This window comes from Sylvia atricapilla, chromosome 3 (genome assembly GCF_009819655.1).
Source record: "Sylvia atricapilla isolate bSylAtr1 chromosome 3, bSylAtr1.pri, whole genome shotgun sequence".
Taxonomy (NCBI): Eukaryota; Metazoa; Chordata; class Aves; order Passeriformes; family Sylviidae; genus Sylvia; species Sylvia atricapilla.
In genome coordinates, this window is record NC_089142.1 from 89449802 (window position 1) to 89467614 (window position 17813).

Below are 17813 nucleotides of genomic sequence, written 5' to 3' on the forward strand. Positions count from 1 at the left end.
CACCAGGCTTCAACTCCAGTATATGTGGAGCTGCAAGAGATTGGATCCTCTTCACTGCAGCTTGTTAGCTCAAATTCACAAGCATTAGGACACCTACAGCTTTTAGCATCATGCAAGGGATCAGCGTCAGGGTTCAATAAGGACTCAGTCAAGTAGTCTATTGATAATGTCACGCATCTGTCATGTACCTCGTCACCACAGTGCTCTCTCATTTGTTCTGTAGTAACAGATAATCAAATCACCGTACTGGGTCACACAAAGATTAATTCCATGCAGGCACAGTTTTCAAAGGCCATTATGTTGTCACTGGGCAAGTGCCATTAACATCGAAAGTAGTATTAAGCCAAAACTCCATCAGAGGCTAGGGCCCACTGATAAGACAAGTGTCAAAATAAAGATCTTAAACTGAGGAACTTAAAGTCTAAATAAAGAAAAGTCCACCTTTACTTGGAGGTAGGTTAAACTTTAGATGGTGGCTGTTTATCACAAGCAAGAAAGAACAGTGCACCACAGTAAGTGCAGGATGTATTACACCTTACACTGGCCCTGAGTAGGCACAGGCCACTCTGGGATGTTCTCCCATGTGTGTTGCCCCAGCTGAGCAGGGCAACCTAAGTCAGAGATCAGCAGAAAGAGGAAAAAAGCAAAATTATATTTATGGAGACTAGCAGACAGCAGTTAAAACTACAAAATTAGACTTTTTACTGTTAGATTTGTGTTGCCTCTTGGTCAAAAGGTAAGCAAATATTTTGTCTCTCTTTTTTACCCCAAATTCCTTACAACTCATGGGGAACATTCATGGTTCTCATTGCCTAAAACATTATAGTGCCCATCCTTGAGAGTCAGATGTTTGCTCTTCATTCTCCAGCATATAATATCTGAATTTGCGTGTCATCTTGATGCTGGAATTCTTAAACTATGGAGAAAAAATATTCCCCAAGTTGGGCAGGATGCTCACAGCATCTCAGTATCTGTTGGTATCTCAGTATTTGTCCCTTATCCAAACACGTTCCATATGGTTTTTGGTTTTTTGAAAGCAAACAAACAAGCAAACAAAAAACCCACCACCAAAAGCTCATATACTGTACTCAACTAGGACATGCATTTTAGTAGAAAGCTCCACCAATGGGTAACTTTTTTTGTGTTTCAAAGCTACAAGAAACTTTTCTGAATTCAAATGATGAGTTTTATTCTGAAAACAAAATTAGAAAAAAACAACTTGTAAAGATTTCAGCTATTAATAGAACAAAATATTTTTAACATCTTTTGGAACAGCAGTTGCACTGAATACTTTTTTGTAAAATTTCTGATAAATTTTCTTTTCTTTTTCTCCTCCACTGTGTGTGAATACATATCATAATATTTTAGACCTTTGTTTTATACCAGTCCCTAGTCAAAAAAGCAATTTTCCACTGCAGCCTCATTTGAGCATATCCATAATTTAAGGACAAAGTGTGTATGTGTTCCTAATTACCTCTAAAGGATGTTTGATGAACCTGTGGAAATTAAGGAAAAGACCCCCAACCACTCATATTGCAGTGAGAAAAATGAGGCATCAAAACTAAATCACCAAATACCTTAACACTACATTTTAGTGCTATCAGACAATAAAATATAGAACATTCAACACTAGATCTTGTTAATGCTTGCAAGTTCAGAATAAAATAAATCTAATATAAAGGCTTTCTTTTTTCCTTTGGTGCTGCTTAGTTTCTCTGGAGGAGTTTGCATTTCAAAAAAAGTTGTTTTAATATTTGAGTTAAATAATGTAAAAGTAGGAAGTCTTTTTTAATAAAAAAAAAAGTCTGAAGAAAAAGCTTTCAAACAAAAAATAATTTTGCTGCAGATTTCTTCTGATTACTTTCAGAATTTCCTGAAAGAGGCATTGCCAAGAGAAATTATTTTTAAAAATATCATTTTCAATATATATTATTATTATAATAATCACAAAATCACAGCATGGGCGAGGTTGGAAGGGACCACAGTGGGTTATCAGGTAGAACCTCCCAATATAATGGAGAAGAAACTTGAATAGCAAAATTTTGCTTCTACAGTTTTTGTGTCTACAACAAAAGGGGTAGGATCCTATGCAGATTATGTGGAGATGGGTGTACCCAGTGTTTACCGGGATCCCATGAACAGCAACAGCATTTTCAGTACACTGCTATCCCTTGCAGGCACTGACTCTCTCACATGTCGTTCAAAGGCTGTATACAAAATGGTCTTTAATGAAAAATTGAAGTGATAAGTTCAAAACACTGCAGGAGCAGTAAAATTCAGCCCTAGAACAGAACCAAAAGAATATTGCATAATGAATACACTAATACTTTAAAAAGAGCTGTTCTATTACTAGCACTGAGACTAAGATTTGGCTGCGAGTTGATTACCACAATACATTTGGGAGGAAACCATCCAGGGAGTTTTTCCAGCATCTGGTTGGCATTACTGCTTGAAATTACTCAATGGGTGTTCCCCTATGACATCTCAGAACAAACTACTTAGGATCACCAAGGCAATTTCTCTGTCCCTGTACTTCACTGTGAGCTGTTAAATAACTAAAGCTCATTTCATATACCAGCAACACGCAGCATATGAAGCTTGAATTTTGCCAGCTGTTCTGATACTGCAATTAGTCCTCCAGCTATTTTAAAGCAAATAATTTAGGAAGCAGAATTACTGGAAATTAAATCCAGCCACAGCTCCAGGAACACCACAAAAACACATTGTATTAAATTTTAGATTGTACTAATCTATTTGGTTTGCTATGGCCGATGTATTTAAAAACAGGGGACACATAAGGGAGAAGAAGCATAAAAGCCAGTACTATGTGAGAGATGTAGAATAAGTTTATTCTATAGGCCCAGGTCTGCTTTGTGAGGGATATGATACAAGCAAGGGCTCAGAGATGATACATCATGTTTTACCAGTGCAAAATCTGGTGTGAAGAGAATGAGGACTATGCCAGGAAGAACTAGGCAGTGTATTGCATACTGCTTAAAATACACAGTTCTGACATCTTTGAAGTCACTCCATAAAGACACACAAATAACGCATGCATCCTGCAATCTCAAAAAGTCCTAATAATGACCATAGCACTGCCTACTCTCATGACTGACTTTTGACTAGATGCTGTCTGTAAATTGATCCCTCAATTAAAATTTATGCAATGACCAAGGGGAGCAAGTTTCACTGATAACTCTCTGCCTTGCTTACAGATGAACTCCTGAAAGAAACACCTTTCCCATTGAATTCCACTTCTGTTATGAAGCCATTTTCCTTCTCAAATTGGTTAAATGATCATCGTGGCGAAATAAAACAGAAGAAATCCTTGAGTATGTTTGGAGATAACTTTGAAACAGAGGTAAGGGGGTATAATTTCTCTAAAAAGAAAGAGATATTTTTAAATGGTCAGATAATTGGTGCCTACCATTCAGCCTGAGTGAATCCAGGCCTGGGAGCAATATATAGTCAGCAGACAAAGTTATGCACTCCAACAGAAGTACCTGTCTTTGGTCCATTGATCTGACTAATTTAGGGCAGGGGTTTTCTGGCTTATTACTTCCCCTAACAGAATCAACCTAAACTTCATTCCTGTTCATTTCCTTTGGGATTAAAACAGCTCCTTCATTTCCCTGTCCCTCTCCCCATATTTCCCAAATCAGAAGCATCAGCTTGATATAAATACTACTCAAGTGTGTTCAGCTTCTTTATGTGTTTGAGCAGCATTTGTGTCCAAGTCTAATCTGACCGTGTAAACACACCTTTTTTTCTCTCCCTCCATTTGCATAAAGTGGAAACAAGGAAAACTGGACAGCAACCAGAGAGCCTGGGCTGCCCTAAAACATTCCACTTCACAGTTTAGTCAAACACAGTCTTGTTTTGGTGTTAAATGAAGCTGTCAACATTTGATATCTATGCTGTATTCGTGATGTTTACAAAACAAATTCTTCTCCAGAATTACTTGGAGTCACACTCCAAAGAATCCAATGCAGTTGACAGCAAAGTGACAGTGTGGGAATGTCAGGAAGAACACAGAAGGAGCAGAAAATGAGAAAGATGAAGTCCTGTCTGCAGCATTTTTAATGTTAATGAAAGAAACTTTTCTACTTCAACAGGCTCTTGACAGGGCCCAGGGTTCATGAGGAGGAAGTGCCTGTTCCAAGAACAGAAGCAGAAAACATATAGATGCAAAACTGAGAGTGGGAGGAGGCAGAAGGAATAGATAAGCGAGGATGCAGAGGAGCATAAGGAGTGGCAGGTGTGACCAGTTCCCTTTTTATCAGCAGGAATCAATATGAGAATACCAAACAGTGTGAATTTTAATGTCTGTAAAAATAATGTCATCTTCTACAAATATTCTCCTGTAAAAACAGAGTCCTTTAAATGCTGTTGGAAGATGAATGAGGACACTTTGGTCACTTGGATGGAGCCATTACTTTTTTTTTTTTTTTTTTTTTTTTTTAGGTTATAGCTTATGGACCAGGAACAACTGAGAAAAGTAAAAAGAATTCAGATATCTGGATATGGCAGCTGGTATGTGGCAATTCACACTTGTTAACTTATGAGTTCATGTTTAAGTTCAGACTGAACAGTAGTAAAGCCTTCTAGCAACAGAACAGAAGCTGGAATGATTCTCTTCCTTCTCATAGAAAAGATCACCAACAGACACCACCTTTCAGCTTTAAACTGTAATGAAAAATAACTGTAAAGTGCTGCCACAATAAAAATAGCCTCTTTTTCCTCATCATGTATGTTGATGACAGTGATACTGGCTCCCATCCTTGCTGGGAATTTTAATGCACCCTACCTATGCTACATCCTGTAAATATATCAGAATGCCTCCAAGCAATAAGGCAAAATCATCTCTTAGTTCTTCCTTGAAACATTTGTCCTCATCCTGAAGTCAAACTGGGATCAAGTAGAATAAGCTAATAAAAATGTCTGAAAACTTGTTTATACTAAATCAGAATCATAGGTGATCCAGATGTCCTTCATTCGGCTTGCTTCTAAAATACATTTACAACCCAAAGAAAAAGAAAAGCTAATTTTTGCTTACACAAGTCAGGCTAGCTTGGGAGGCAGATATTTCTATTAGTTCCTCTTTTGTTGAAATTCACAGGGACTATCAAATACTAATTAAAGACATCATAATCTTGAAAGACATTTGTTTACACTGCAGCTTACATCAGCCTGTAGAATAAAGACCTTGTGGCTGGCAAGAACCTGGCTCCCCTGCTGGACAAGATAATAACTAGTCCATTCCAATATGGAGTGGCTCAGCAATTTCAGTCAGCCCCCTGCTGACTCATCAAGTGCTCTTAAAGACCTAAAGAGCCGTGAGGAATCAGAAGAGTAGAAGAGGAGCTTTAACTCCAAAAGATTCTCTCTGCAATTTCTGGAGCTGTACCAACTTGTAGGCTGCTAGGTTAGATTGGTGGCAGTGTACCCCAAGAATCAGGCAACGGGTTGCTGATTTATGATGGAAAAGAATGAACAATGAAACATATTTTTACTGATGCTAATAGTGTTAGATAAGATCAGCTGAATATTTAGCTAGATCTCATGAAACAGAACAGGTCTGAGGTGTTCTTTCAGTAGGAAAGACTTCCCTACATGCAGCATTTTTTTTTCTGCTGGGGACAAGACATGGAATATTAAAAGCCTTCTTTCCCTTCAGGAGGGCACATCGACTGTAGCCATGGATGGTAAAACCCTGACTCTCTCTGCTGGTGACAGCCTGCTTGTCCGTGCCCAGTCTACGTGAGTAGAGATGAACAGCAGTGGTTCAGTGCCTGATTCCCCAGCTTCCAGCAACATAAGTCCTGTGTGTTCAATCCACACCATGTTGGGCACCACTGGTGCAGAAACACAGCATCTGTGAATGCAGGATTTGCAATAGCCTCTGTTATTTCTTGGGGCAAAAGTGTTTTCAGGAGGAAAAGCTAGACATTCATTCTAGTTCACCTCTTATGAGAAAAGCTGGAGAAAATGAATAATAATAATAATATATATTAAAAAAAAAAAAAAAAAAAAAAAGAGAAGCACTACCAAGAAAATGCAGCATGGAATAGACCTTGTGTAAAGACATATGGCCTGAATCCACCCACTGGCACTCATGGAAAATGCTTGAAGCATCAGACCAGGCTTAATCAACGTCAGTGCAGGAAGATTTGGGGTTCAGGCTAAGAACACAGATCTCTTCCTGAAGTAAGATGCATACAGCTGTTTTATAACCTTGAGACATGTGATACTCATAAAGGAAAATAGCTTCCAGAGAGAATGGAAAGGAAGATACAGAGCATGGCAAAAGCTGATAAAGTTCCCACTCTTCCTTTTCAATATCATCAATGTTTAATTTGTTGGTTTGAGTGTGTGGTTCCCCTCTGTAAACATTGCATTATCTCTTTTTCCATTCTTCCAGGTACTGCTGGAAAAGAGCAGAAGAATGTATTGCTCTCTGCATCTCTCAGGATCCAAAACGCAAGCAGCCTTATAAATAACTCCTGTGTCAGTTTGCTTTGATGATAACCATGTTTTAATCTATTTTAATTATCTTTTACTCAAAATGCCTGGAAATTTGAATACTCCAACACCATGATTAAATGGAGTCAAGTGCTGTACCCGATGCAAACTTTTTCCCCAAGCAGTTAAAGTTTTAGCAGAATTTATCAGTATTATTTTTAAGATCTAATGTTTTGTTTGACCTTATCTGAAAGGAAATGACAACTTATACAAGTAGCAGGATTACTTATCTAGTAACACATGATACTATCTCGAAGAAATTAGAGGCTTTTGAAATCTAAGTCTCTCCCACAAGATGTAGAAATGCAGATGGGACAGACATTGTAACACTACTTAGGTAACAGTTTTTATTTCTTTGTATCAGATTTGTCATTTGTAATAAATTACTACAATGCCAGCTACTCAGCCCAGCTTGCAGTAGGGAAGCTTTAATCGGTAGCGGTTCAGAGATCCTCTGAGATCTTTGGCTAAAAGTTTGTCTGTTTTTTAAAGGCCCTATCTGCTTCAGTGCTTTGTGAAAGAGAGAAAGGTGCATTAGTAAAAGGGGAAGCCATACCTGCAACAACATAAAGCATCACTTAGATCACCACTGTGCTTGCTATAGGTACAAGTTATTCCCAGTTTCCCAGACTGAGCAGTGCAGTATCAATCCCAGTGATCAGCAGTACCTCATACACGCCGTGCTGGATGCTGTGTGCACACTACACTGAGCATAACACTGCAATGGGGAATCTGGGTCACTGGGGTGCTCCCGTGCAGCAGAATTCTCAAGTCAAATTAGCCTTAAGAGATACGTTAGGGGATAGGAGAGCAGAAAAATTATTATCATCAGTTTCTATTAACTGCTGCTTCTTTTTGGACAATGAAGTTTCTTGCAGAAACAATAAATTTCAAATTATATTTTTCTGCTTTCATTCCAAGAACTCTGCAGAAGAGTTTTTGTTTGGGTTTTGATTTTATTGAATTGTTCTTCACATTGTCAACATCAGAAAACAGGTTGCTTAGGTACCTGCAGGTATTATCAATTAAATATTTGAGAAAGCAAATTTACCACTTCCTTATCTTTTTTTTATTATAATTAAATTCAGAAAAATATTTGTTTAATCTATTGCCTACAAAGCTCATTAAACTGAGATGTCATATGTGTTTTATTGAAGTGTTCATTCTTCTCATGAGAAAGACAGATGGCTTGGCTTTTATCTATAACTTATATTTAACATCAGTAGCTTTTCTAGCACAGCATACAGCAAAGCTCCGCTACATTCTTCTAATAACAGGAGGCCTAATCTGAAAAACTGAACCCAGTCCTTAAGGCTGTTATAGGTGTGAGCTGTCACACACAAAAAGGAGCTGTATCATTCCTGTGAACAAGGGAGTAATTTTTTCTGATTACCATTGGTACTGGTGTATTTATGTGTCTGCAGAATTGACTGCTTGAGTGAACATCTATGATTGAGGGATCTAGGGTACCAAAGTGTTATATTTTTAGTCCAGCAGTTACAGGGTAATCACAGAAATATTTCCATATTTCACACTGAATGATAAGTGAGTAAAACACAGCAACATGTACAACAACATCCAGAATAACCAGCAGCTCTTCATCCACCCAGAGGCACTGAAAACCATGGAACTTTCAGGATAAAAATTAAGGCACCTCCTGTGACATAATGTTAAGGCTCCACTCAACCTATACTTGTGATGCTTTTTATAACAACTTGTGCTTGAACACCTAAATTCTATCCAAGTCCCATACTAGGCACCAGACCAGGAGCACTGAACCAGAGCTCCATCATCCTCAGTTTTGCCACAGCCCACCATCAGAAACCAGGACTTAGTAGGTCATCAATTAATTTCTACTGAGGAGCTTCTGCCTTCTAACAGCAAGGTAAGAGATGTTAAGGTCCAAAAGTATGGCAAAAAATCACGATCAGAACAGCAGAAGATTTATAAAAACAGTTAAATACCAAGTACCAAGAGAAATAATTTTAATTTAAAATTATTTTAAATTTAAATTATTTAAATTTAAAATTTAAAATAATTTTATTTTCTAGGGTCTCTTTTGAGAATTATTTCTGTTGTCTTGGTGTCCAATTCCCTTGCCACCCCCTTTCAATTCAACAGTTATTTGTGGCCAGTGATCAAATGAGAGCACAGAGAGAACTTGTTATTTACTTCTTCCAGGGTGCTTAACCACTGTGATTCAGAAACCTACAACTTCCCTTTTCCCAGGTTTTCAAATAGTTCCAGAGGACTTCTGGGCAGCCAGTGGATCTTTTTCTAGTGCTTTTCTCTTCCTCCATATTATATCTGTTCTAAACTGCTCCAACAATGGTACATTTATAAGTAGATGCACCCATACCACTCTGCTCACAAGAAGTTGGCCACATGCAAGTCTGGTTCCTGGAGCCCTCTTAGCTGTTAGGTGTTCTTTCTGTGTATGTGCAGTCAGCTCAGCAGATACTTCAGCACCAAAGATGTCAGGATCTGGATCTGGAGACTCCAGTGCTTATCTTACCTCAAAGAAGGATTTTAAGGTCAATGGCAAAGGCTTAGGCATGTTGTTTGCAGAGTACCCTAATGCACTGCTCTTGACATTGTGCTTGTTCGTGCATGTCCGTGAAACACACCTGGTTAAACCACGTCCTACAGAATCATTGAGGTTCAAAAGGACCTCCAAGATCATCAGACCCAGCCTTTGATGGAACACCAGCTTGTCAACCAGACCATGGCACTAAGTACCACGTTCAGTCATTTCTTGAACACCCCTAGAGATAGTGACCCCATCACTTTGTTGGATAGTCCATTCCAATGCTTAACAAGGTTTTCTGTGAAGAAATTCTTCCTTATGCCCAACCTGATTCTCTCCTAGAACACCCTGAGGTCATTTCCTCTCATACTGGCTACCTGGGAGAAGAGGCCAACCCCCACCTCACCACAGCCTCCTTTCGGGAGCAGAATAAGCTCACCCTGAGACCTTCTTTTCTCCAGGCTAAACACCCCCAGGCACTCCTTATGTGCCTTAGACATGACACGCTTCCTATGATTTACACATATACACGACTACCTTTCTTTATTTCTTTTTATACCTGGTACACCTGCACCCTGATTTGGATACTCATTTTTCTATCTGAATCAGACAGATATTGGAAAACCTGATACTTAGTAAACTTGGTACATTTTGGCAGGATTGCGCTAACCTTATTAGCACAGTATTGCACAGACAGACCATCTGCTGTTTGATGCTTCTGCAAGACTCAAAAGTAAAACTTTATGCAAATAAATATTCTAAGCATGATCACAATAAAGCCTACACAGATACAAAGCTCTACCTGCACCGTTCTTGGTCAGTTATTACCTTTAAACACATACAGCATTGTCCAGAATCACAGAGCTGACTTGAAAGCTTAGATACACAAAGAAATTTGAGTCTGCCTACAAGTATCCACAGAGTTGTTCCAAAACAGAATCTCACCTAGCTTAAAAGTCAGCAGAAGTTTTCCCTTCCACTTTGAGTGGGAAAAAGTGATGCAGCCCATTCCTACCAGTTGTTGACTAAAGCAGCAAGAGTACCTTTAGCAGGTTTAATCCCAATGAGATCATTGGTAAGCTTTGTAAAAAACATCTAAACCACTTCTTTTTACCTGTAGATATATTTTGATTTCTCTTTATCAAGAATTTATAATAGTGATATAGGCATTATTATAGGCATTTATAATAGTGATATAGGCATTCACATTAAGCAAGCAATTTGCAGCCAGTCTTTCATGTAAATTAGCAATATAAAGCAAAATATTTGAAGTAATTAAAATCTCCTATTATTACTAGGCTAGTAGGTTTGACCTCATTGGATACTTATGTTCTTATCTTGAGCTATGCTGATTTACATGACTGATGGAAATAAATTACTATGTCTCACTGCATTCTTCCTTATTTTGATCTCATATTCCAACACTTAAAAATAATTGATTAGGAAGGTTACAGGATTAATGATATATTATTACCATCATCACCCATTCAAAACAAATATAATTTCTTGAAGTAACTGAAAAATTAAATATTCCCCTGTAGCTTTCATCAGCCCTTTCTAAAATCTCGAAAAAAAGACTTGAAATCTTGAAATAAGCAAGCTCATGAAAAACATGTATGCTTATGGTTATGAGAACTACAAGAGAAAAGAGTGTCCTACACAGATCATGTAGTAAACACATCCAAGATCAACAGAAGAGCACAAGATTGTCCAATTAAAAAACACAAAAACAAAAACATCGCACAGAAGAGTAAAGATAACGATCTAATGCTATCTACACTTGAGCTTGCAATACATAAACTGACAGCTTGCAAAAGTCAACAGAGGAACCCTTCTTCCTTCGTGCTTGCTCTACTTTTAGATCTTGCTTGTTTATTTGAGGTAGCAAGCCCTACCAGAGGCATAAAACTGACTAGGTGGATCAGGAAATTGGTAAAATCAGGAGTGCTGTAGTAAAGTTTTTCCTCAGTCCCACACAGTATTTACTTACACCTGTAAATCAATCTTATCTTACTACGTGAAGATAACAAATACTTTCGTTCTGTTTTTAAAAACATTAATTTCATTGATTTCAGGTCTCCAGTCACATCGAATAGAACAGATGCAGAGAAAGCAATCCTCCCACCATCACTGCATATAAGTAAAGGGAAAAAAATTAAGCTATTTAACAAATTCCTACATAACCAGATTGCGTTCATAATGGAGACTTTTCAAAGCTTTAGAGTGTTTTTATTTAGTTTATTTTCAGTTAATAACCCAGATGCACCTGAATGAACGCTTCAGACTCATGAAGGTCATCACCTCCTAGTGTGTTTCTAATTCAATACATACATATTGTAGAGCTACTCATCAAAAGATGCAGAATAACACCTGATTGGGCCCAAAGTAAAATTGTTGATTTTTAAATTAATGATAAAGAAGGAAAATTTAATATCCACCCCTCGGCTCAATGTAATTACCTGACCTAGAGGCCTTAGCACTGTCAGGTACAGAAAGATCTTACGCTGGATCCAGTCAGTAATATTTTCCATGATTGTCCAAAAATTGTGGAAGTGAATAGCAACTGTTCCTTTTAATGTCACTGGAATTTTGATAGAAGCTTGATGGCTAGGGTGATATTTACACACACACATGGAGTTAGAGAGCTTTTATTCCAAAAATAAGCGCTTGAATTGTGATATCATTAGGGAAATCAACTCCCCTTCTGCAAACGATAAAACAATTCTTTCTAAATTGCTATTGCTCTAGGTTAAATATATCTCCAAGACTTTTGGCCTGGTAATTCAGTAGGAGTGGTATGAGAACTACATAGTGAAAGATTTGAACACTGCTTTGTATTTTTAGGGTTTCTAAATAGGCCATTAGAGTGCTAAATAAAAAAATTCTGTCCCTGGTTTTTGAGATAGATTACACTGAAATGGAAGCAAAATTACTTGTGTTCTAAAAACATTTCATTAGACAATCTCATAAGCCCCAAAGAAAGATATTATGACTATGACAAAGTAAACTAAGCATAAGCACTTTTGGAGATTCAGTGAGGAATTTGGGTGCATTTTTATTACATGAGAGAAAAGTAGGACTTCTGAAGTGTTGTACAACTATAGCAAAAGTATTATCTTAACGTGTTTTAATGTTTTTCCTCTTGAAGGAAAATCACCCTAGCTTGCTTAGAATGCAAAACCAAAGCACACAGGTGATGGAGTTTATAAAGTTTCTACTTTACAAACTGTCAGTATGGACAAACTTTTCTGGACAATAAGTTGCCCATGTATTTAAACCATACATTTTATAGCTTGAAAATGGAATTTGACAATTCAATTGCATAAAGAAACTAAACACATGCCAATTCGTAGAATTGAAGCTTGAAAACTTCTGTAGGCAATTCTCAAACACCACAGGGGTTTGATACGGAAATGCAGCCATTGTATCTTACCCAGCTTTTTGTTAACTGTCTCTTCCTCTAAGGAGGCCCCAGGGCAGCATCTGGGTTCCATGCAGAAGGGATGGCATGGGGACTTGGGCACCTTCAAACAGGCTCCATAATAACTGCTGGGCTGAGCAATGCAGCTGCCCACAGCTGACCCACAAGGAAATTCCTGAGGGGTTATTTATGTGCCACTCTGACACACACTGCTCTCAGGGTGATCCAGAAGCCACCTTCACTGAGGAGCCACGGGGGTCTTTTTCCTAGAGCCAAGCAAAGCTCATCCTCTTCATGCAAATCACTGCTGGAGATCTATAACCTTGTTGACCCAAAAGCACAGTTCCACAAGCATCAGAAGCCCCAGGAGCAGCTCCCACCTCTGCACAGGAGAAGGAATTCAAACCCAAACCTTTGCCGTCCTGCAGGAACACCCCAGTCACAGGGTCTGCTTTCAGAGCCATTTCCATCCCCACTTGATACAGCTCAACTGAGCCATGCAGGAAGCACTACACTGTTGCTAGTGAGCCAGAAGATAATTCCTACTTCCCAAATGCAGTTACAGATGATATTACAATATAAAACAGGAGTACTGACAGAAAGAACATATCATTACAAAGCCATTGTTCCAGTGGCAATTATTTGCCTGAACACATTTGTGACCTGATGTGTCTACAGCACCTAGGCATTTATTAAAAAAAGAATGCAAACATCATGCTTTGACTAGAGAAAAAATCATCACCAAACTATTGAAACACAAATAGATCAGCTTTATTCATGACAGCCTGAGAAAAATGTTAACAGTTCCTGCTTGTTTCCTGATACTGGTGACTAACAAGCTACATGATTCAGACCTTGTGTGCTTTATTATTGAGTGGCAAATCAACATTCAATGGGCAGATCCACTCATCAGACAAGAGCTCATAATTCTCATAATTCTTTCCAAGAAGAAAATGGCAAATACTGAATGAAACTAAGTAAAACCTTCACAAAAAAGATGAACATTTGTTTAATTATTTGTCTACCAAAACATACTAGTTTTGCTTACTTTTAAACCAAGATAGAAAAATATATTTGAGCACTGGAATGAGATTGCCATATGCCATCAGAATTTGAGTTTAAAATTATATGAACCAACTCTGGCTTCTGCTTCCAACATGGATGACAATGTTCAGCTGTCTAAAGCCATTTCTTCCATTTTTTGGATATAAAAGAGGCAATTTACACCCAATTCTTCACTGAAAGCAATTTGTCACTACTTCCATCTTTGCCATTATAGATGCAGCTGCCCCGAATAATGCCAGTGTGTTGATAGAATCAGGCAGCTACACTACAATAATGCAAATGTTGCCTTGCTGCATCCTGCATTGCCCTAAATGCCATTGCATAGTTGCATAATTTGTATACCGCATATATACACACATTATGCACAAACACACACACATATATGTGTCTTCTGAGTATTTTCATGTCCTAATTAGTTGTATCTTGCCCATACTGGTGAAGTTTGTGCCAAGCATACCGTGTGTGCTTGGAGGTTTGTAACACGACTAGCCCATTACTGGCAGTCGGAGAGAGCGATACTAAAGGTCAGTTTTGTTTATGTCAGACTCAGGATGTTTCAGAAGCTTTTATGGAGCAGCTACATCTGTGCTCTCTGTGGGTTGGATCCACTCCATACATACTGCTGGAGGACAGAAAAAGCAGATCAGACAAGAGGGAAGTGCTACCCTGGGCTTCACTGGAAGCCAATCTCACTAAATGCTCCACATAACCCAGGCTTTTCACAGCATCCCAGGCACTGGGGCTGTGCAACTCACAGACATTCTTCATGGAGGGACAAAGGCTGCTCTTTATTATCAGTTTTAATCTAATAGAAAGGGTTCATGGCATTTATTTCCTCTATAGCAAAATCAACTCTACTTGCAAAGCTTCCTCCCCCTCAGAGGGAAATAAGATGTAGGCTCAGCAGCCCAAATCCGCAATGATATTTAAGTGCCTGAGGAACTGTGCCAGAGTGTCTGGCAGGGGAAGCTAAACAGACTCAATTTTAAAAGGGAATATAGTGAATGGAGAGACAGACTGAAAGCTCAGGAGAATGAAGTACTCCTTTTATCTACTGTGTGGGGAGCTGGTCTGTGGCAAAGCAAACTTCTTTTCAATTCTTGCTCATCTGTGTGCTTTAACACACCCTGAGTGCCAGGTCCACCCATATTTGAGATGGGCTTTTTCTGCAGCTGGCACCAAACTAGGCACAGATGCTACTTCCAGGGCATCAACATCAGTGTGATGGGAACTGGACAGAGATAAATACAGTTTGTATTGAACACATGAACAGTTGCCCACAAGTTCCTTGTCCTGCAGGACTAATAAAAATACTTTCTTTGAAAGGTACTAATATTCATCTTGCTAAAAAAAAAAAAAAGGCAAAAAAGCAGTAAAAACAGTAGAAAACATTTTTTTTAAAACCCATGGTATTAATTATATTAAACAGCCTGTGCATTTTGTGATTAAAATGTTATTTTCCATTTTTATATCTTAACATTTTACAGTGAGCCCATTTTATTAATTTCCTTATATGTCTGTGCTGGGACAAATTTTATTCTGAGCAGTACTTGGTAAATATGTAGCTGATGGATCTTCAATCATACAGCACTGCAAGAGGACACTTGACTCTCTGTGTACACAAGAATTATGCCTAAAGAGTGACACGATGGTGGGACTCCATCAGCACCTGAAGGTTGCTTTGCACACAGTACACTCCAATGAGACTGCTAACCTGCAGGTCATATAATTGCACTCTAATCATGTGTCTCATTCAAGATAATAGAACAAAATTTGGGGGCTTTAAACACCCTTATCACAGTGTAGTTAGTCTTTACAGAAATGTTAAAACCCCAGAAATTATTAGCCACATTCTAACATAAAGGAACAGCTTTCCAATGGTGATGTTTGACATCTAGATGCATGGAGAGGACAGCAGTGGAAAACAATGAGAACATAAAAAAAAAAAAAAAAAAAGTCAGTGAACTAACTTATTTTTAATTCCATTATTTTGAAATTCAACTAAAAATTAGCTTGTTAATCACCAAAAAGCCAAAAAACACATACCACAAAGTTATTTGTTCATATTTTCTATTATTTCACCCTGTTCTCACAAAGATCATACCTGCTCAAAGATGACTCTACAGCAGAGAAAACAAAAACATTCAAATGCCAGGAATATCGCCTGCATTTGTATTCCTAAAAGCCTTATATACAAAAGAATTTGTATTAAAAATAATAAAGAAAAATCTGAAAATCTTTAGGGGGACTAGGAGCTGAAAAGAGATTTTTTCAATTCACTATATTGCATTTTCAAATAACAGAAAAACACTCCTAGAATCTGACATTGATTTATTGATTTGAAGTGAGGTTAGGAAACATATGCTAGAACAAACAAGTATCACTTCTTGTGCCTGTGCTTTGAAGACACACAACCCCCTTTCACTCCAGCTTCTGATGTGTTTACGGAAACAAAAGACATAATTTATCTGCCATAAGGTGTTCACTGAAGAGGTTCATGCTGTGAGGATTTCCATGGCAACAACTTAAAGAGACATAAGTGCTCATTTTTGAAACTGAAAGCTCAGGGACACGATTAGCTACAGTAATAATACCACATAAACCACCTAAACAGAGATCTTTTGTTCAGGGCCAAGTAACTTCTCTTTTCCTGTGTAAGAACCAGCTTTCCTAAAAAAAAAAAAAAAAAAAAAAAAAAAAAAAAAAAAAAAAAAAAAAACCAAGAAAACAACCAACATACTCCCCCTTTAAAAAAAAAAACCTTATCTTTTCTTTCAGATTTTTTACAAGATACAATAAACTTACATATGGACGCATAGCTAAAATAATTACTTCCTTAAATTACCTAGTGAGCAATACATCAGGTAGTCCATAAAAAGTGTACATGAAAGTCATGCAGTGTCAACCTCAAGAGACATAAAACTAGATTTTGTAGAACTTTTCCAAATCTATTGATATTCATTTGCAAGGAAATTCCAGGGAGATTATAAACACTCCACGGTAATTAAAAGATTTAAAAGTACTCACCAGTATAATAAAGCTGCAGCAACAAATTGAAGCTTTGGTGTGATATAACAGAGAAAAAGTAGAAGCTAAATTAATAAGCATTTCTCCAAAGTGAAGAAGAAACCAAGAGGCAACCCCCTTAGCCAACAGAGAACTAGAGCAGCCAGATCCTGTCTACCTGTTTCCCTGCCCTCCAAGTGTAGTCTTGATCTTTCCAGGCACAAATAAGGGAAAGGAATTAAGCACCTGCATCCAATCCCAACCTGCAGACCCATTAGAGATCACAACCCCAAAACAGAGATGCAATCCAAGGTTAATTTATAATGGGATGGGGCTGATAGGGAACAAGTCCCAAAACCACTTGGTCCCAACTAAGTCTTCTCAGCCGTGGTCATTGGGGTGATTGCTTGATCCAGCTGGATGTATACATCTCACAGAGATACTTTAATTCATCACTCAAGGTCAGAACTTAAAAGGTCTTCTGCAATAGAGTGAAGTTGACATAGAGCATTAAAAGCAGCTTGAAAACTACAGTTTCCTTTATGTGATCATCTGGAAGAGAGGATTTTATACCAACCCAAGTAAAACTCCACAGAACACCTAGTTTTTATATTCTCTTTAATTCTCATCTATTTCAGATCTCCATTAAAACTGCAGAATATTAATTTATTCAGGAAAGCTTAATAGTCTCCTATTGGAAGTTTTGCCCATTAAGTTGATATTACTGTCTCTTTGTTCAAGGCCTGAACAGATGTCCTTTTTTCTCCTATAAGGGCTATTATTTGAAGCTATGCTCACAGAGGCAGTTTCTTACAATAAAAATGCCTGGAAATAAATGCTCCCTGTGATACAGCATCTCATCTTCTTATCTTCTGACCGGCCAAACAATGACAAAACTGTATTGTTCATTTTAAAGGACATTTATGGACTCATTCATGAAAGACATAATAGTGGTGGAGAAATGTATCAGATAGGAGCAGTGAGTCAGACTCTCAACAGCTACATCAGCTGGAAGAAGCCACTTAGAACCAGGCTCCACATGAACTCCCTTTACAATTCTACTCTGCCTATTTTTAGCACTGAAAAATACTTTTACTCCCTTGGGCAAAAGGTAGATGGCAAGATTTAAAGGGACTTTAACTAAACTGTTTTGGGGTTACAGCAATAGGCAGCAAAACCTTTCCTAGGAGTGTCCCTCAAATGGGATGAAGAAAAGGATGAGCTGAGCTAGAGAAGAGCAAGAGCAGAATTAATGCACAAATTCCTACACCC

General features: G+C 38.0%; 1 protein-coding gene across 2 annotated transcripts in view; it reads left to right on the forward strand.

The window, feature by feature from the left end:
* Positions 1–7667, forward strand: part of HAAO (3-hydroxyanthranilate 3,4-dioxygenase) — a 33712-nt gene extending 26045 nt beyond the window's left edge. The window contains exons 7-10 of one of the 2 annotated variants that reach the window (XM_066316102.1): positions 3216–3361; positions 4465–4533; positions 5678–5760; positions 6422–7667. In XM_066316102.1, coding sequence (XP_066172199.1) covers positions 3216–3361; positions 4465–4533; positions 5678–5760; positions 6422–6500 — 377 coding nt within the window. In that variant the 3' untranslated portion in view covers positions 6501–7667. The remainder of the gene's footprint in view (positions 1–3215; positions 3362–4464; positions 4534–5677; positions 5761–6421) is intronic. The other variant, XM_066316103.1, reaches the window with a different exon arrangement.
* Positions 7668–17813: the final 10146 nt, after the last annotated feature.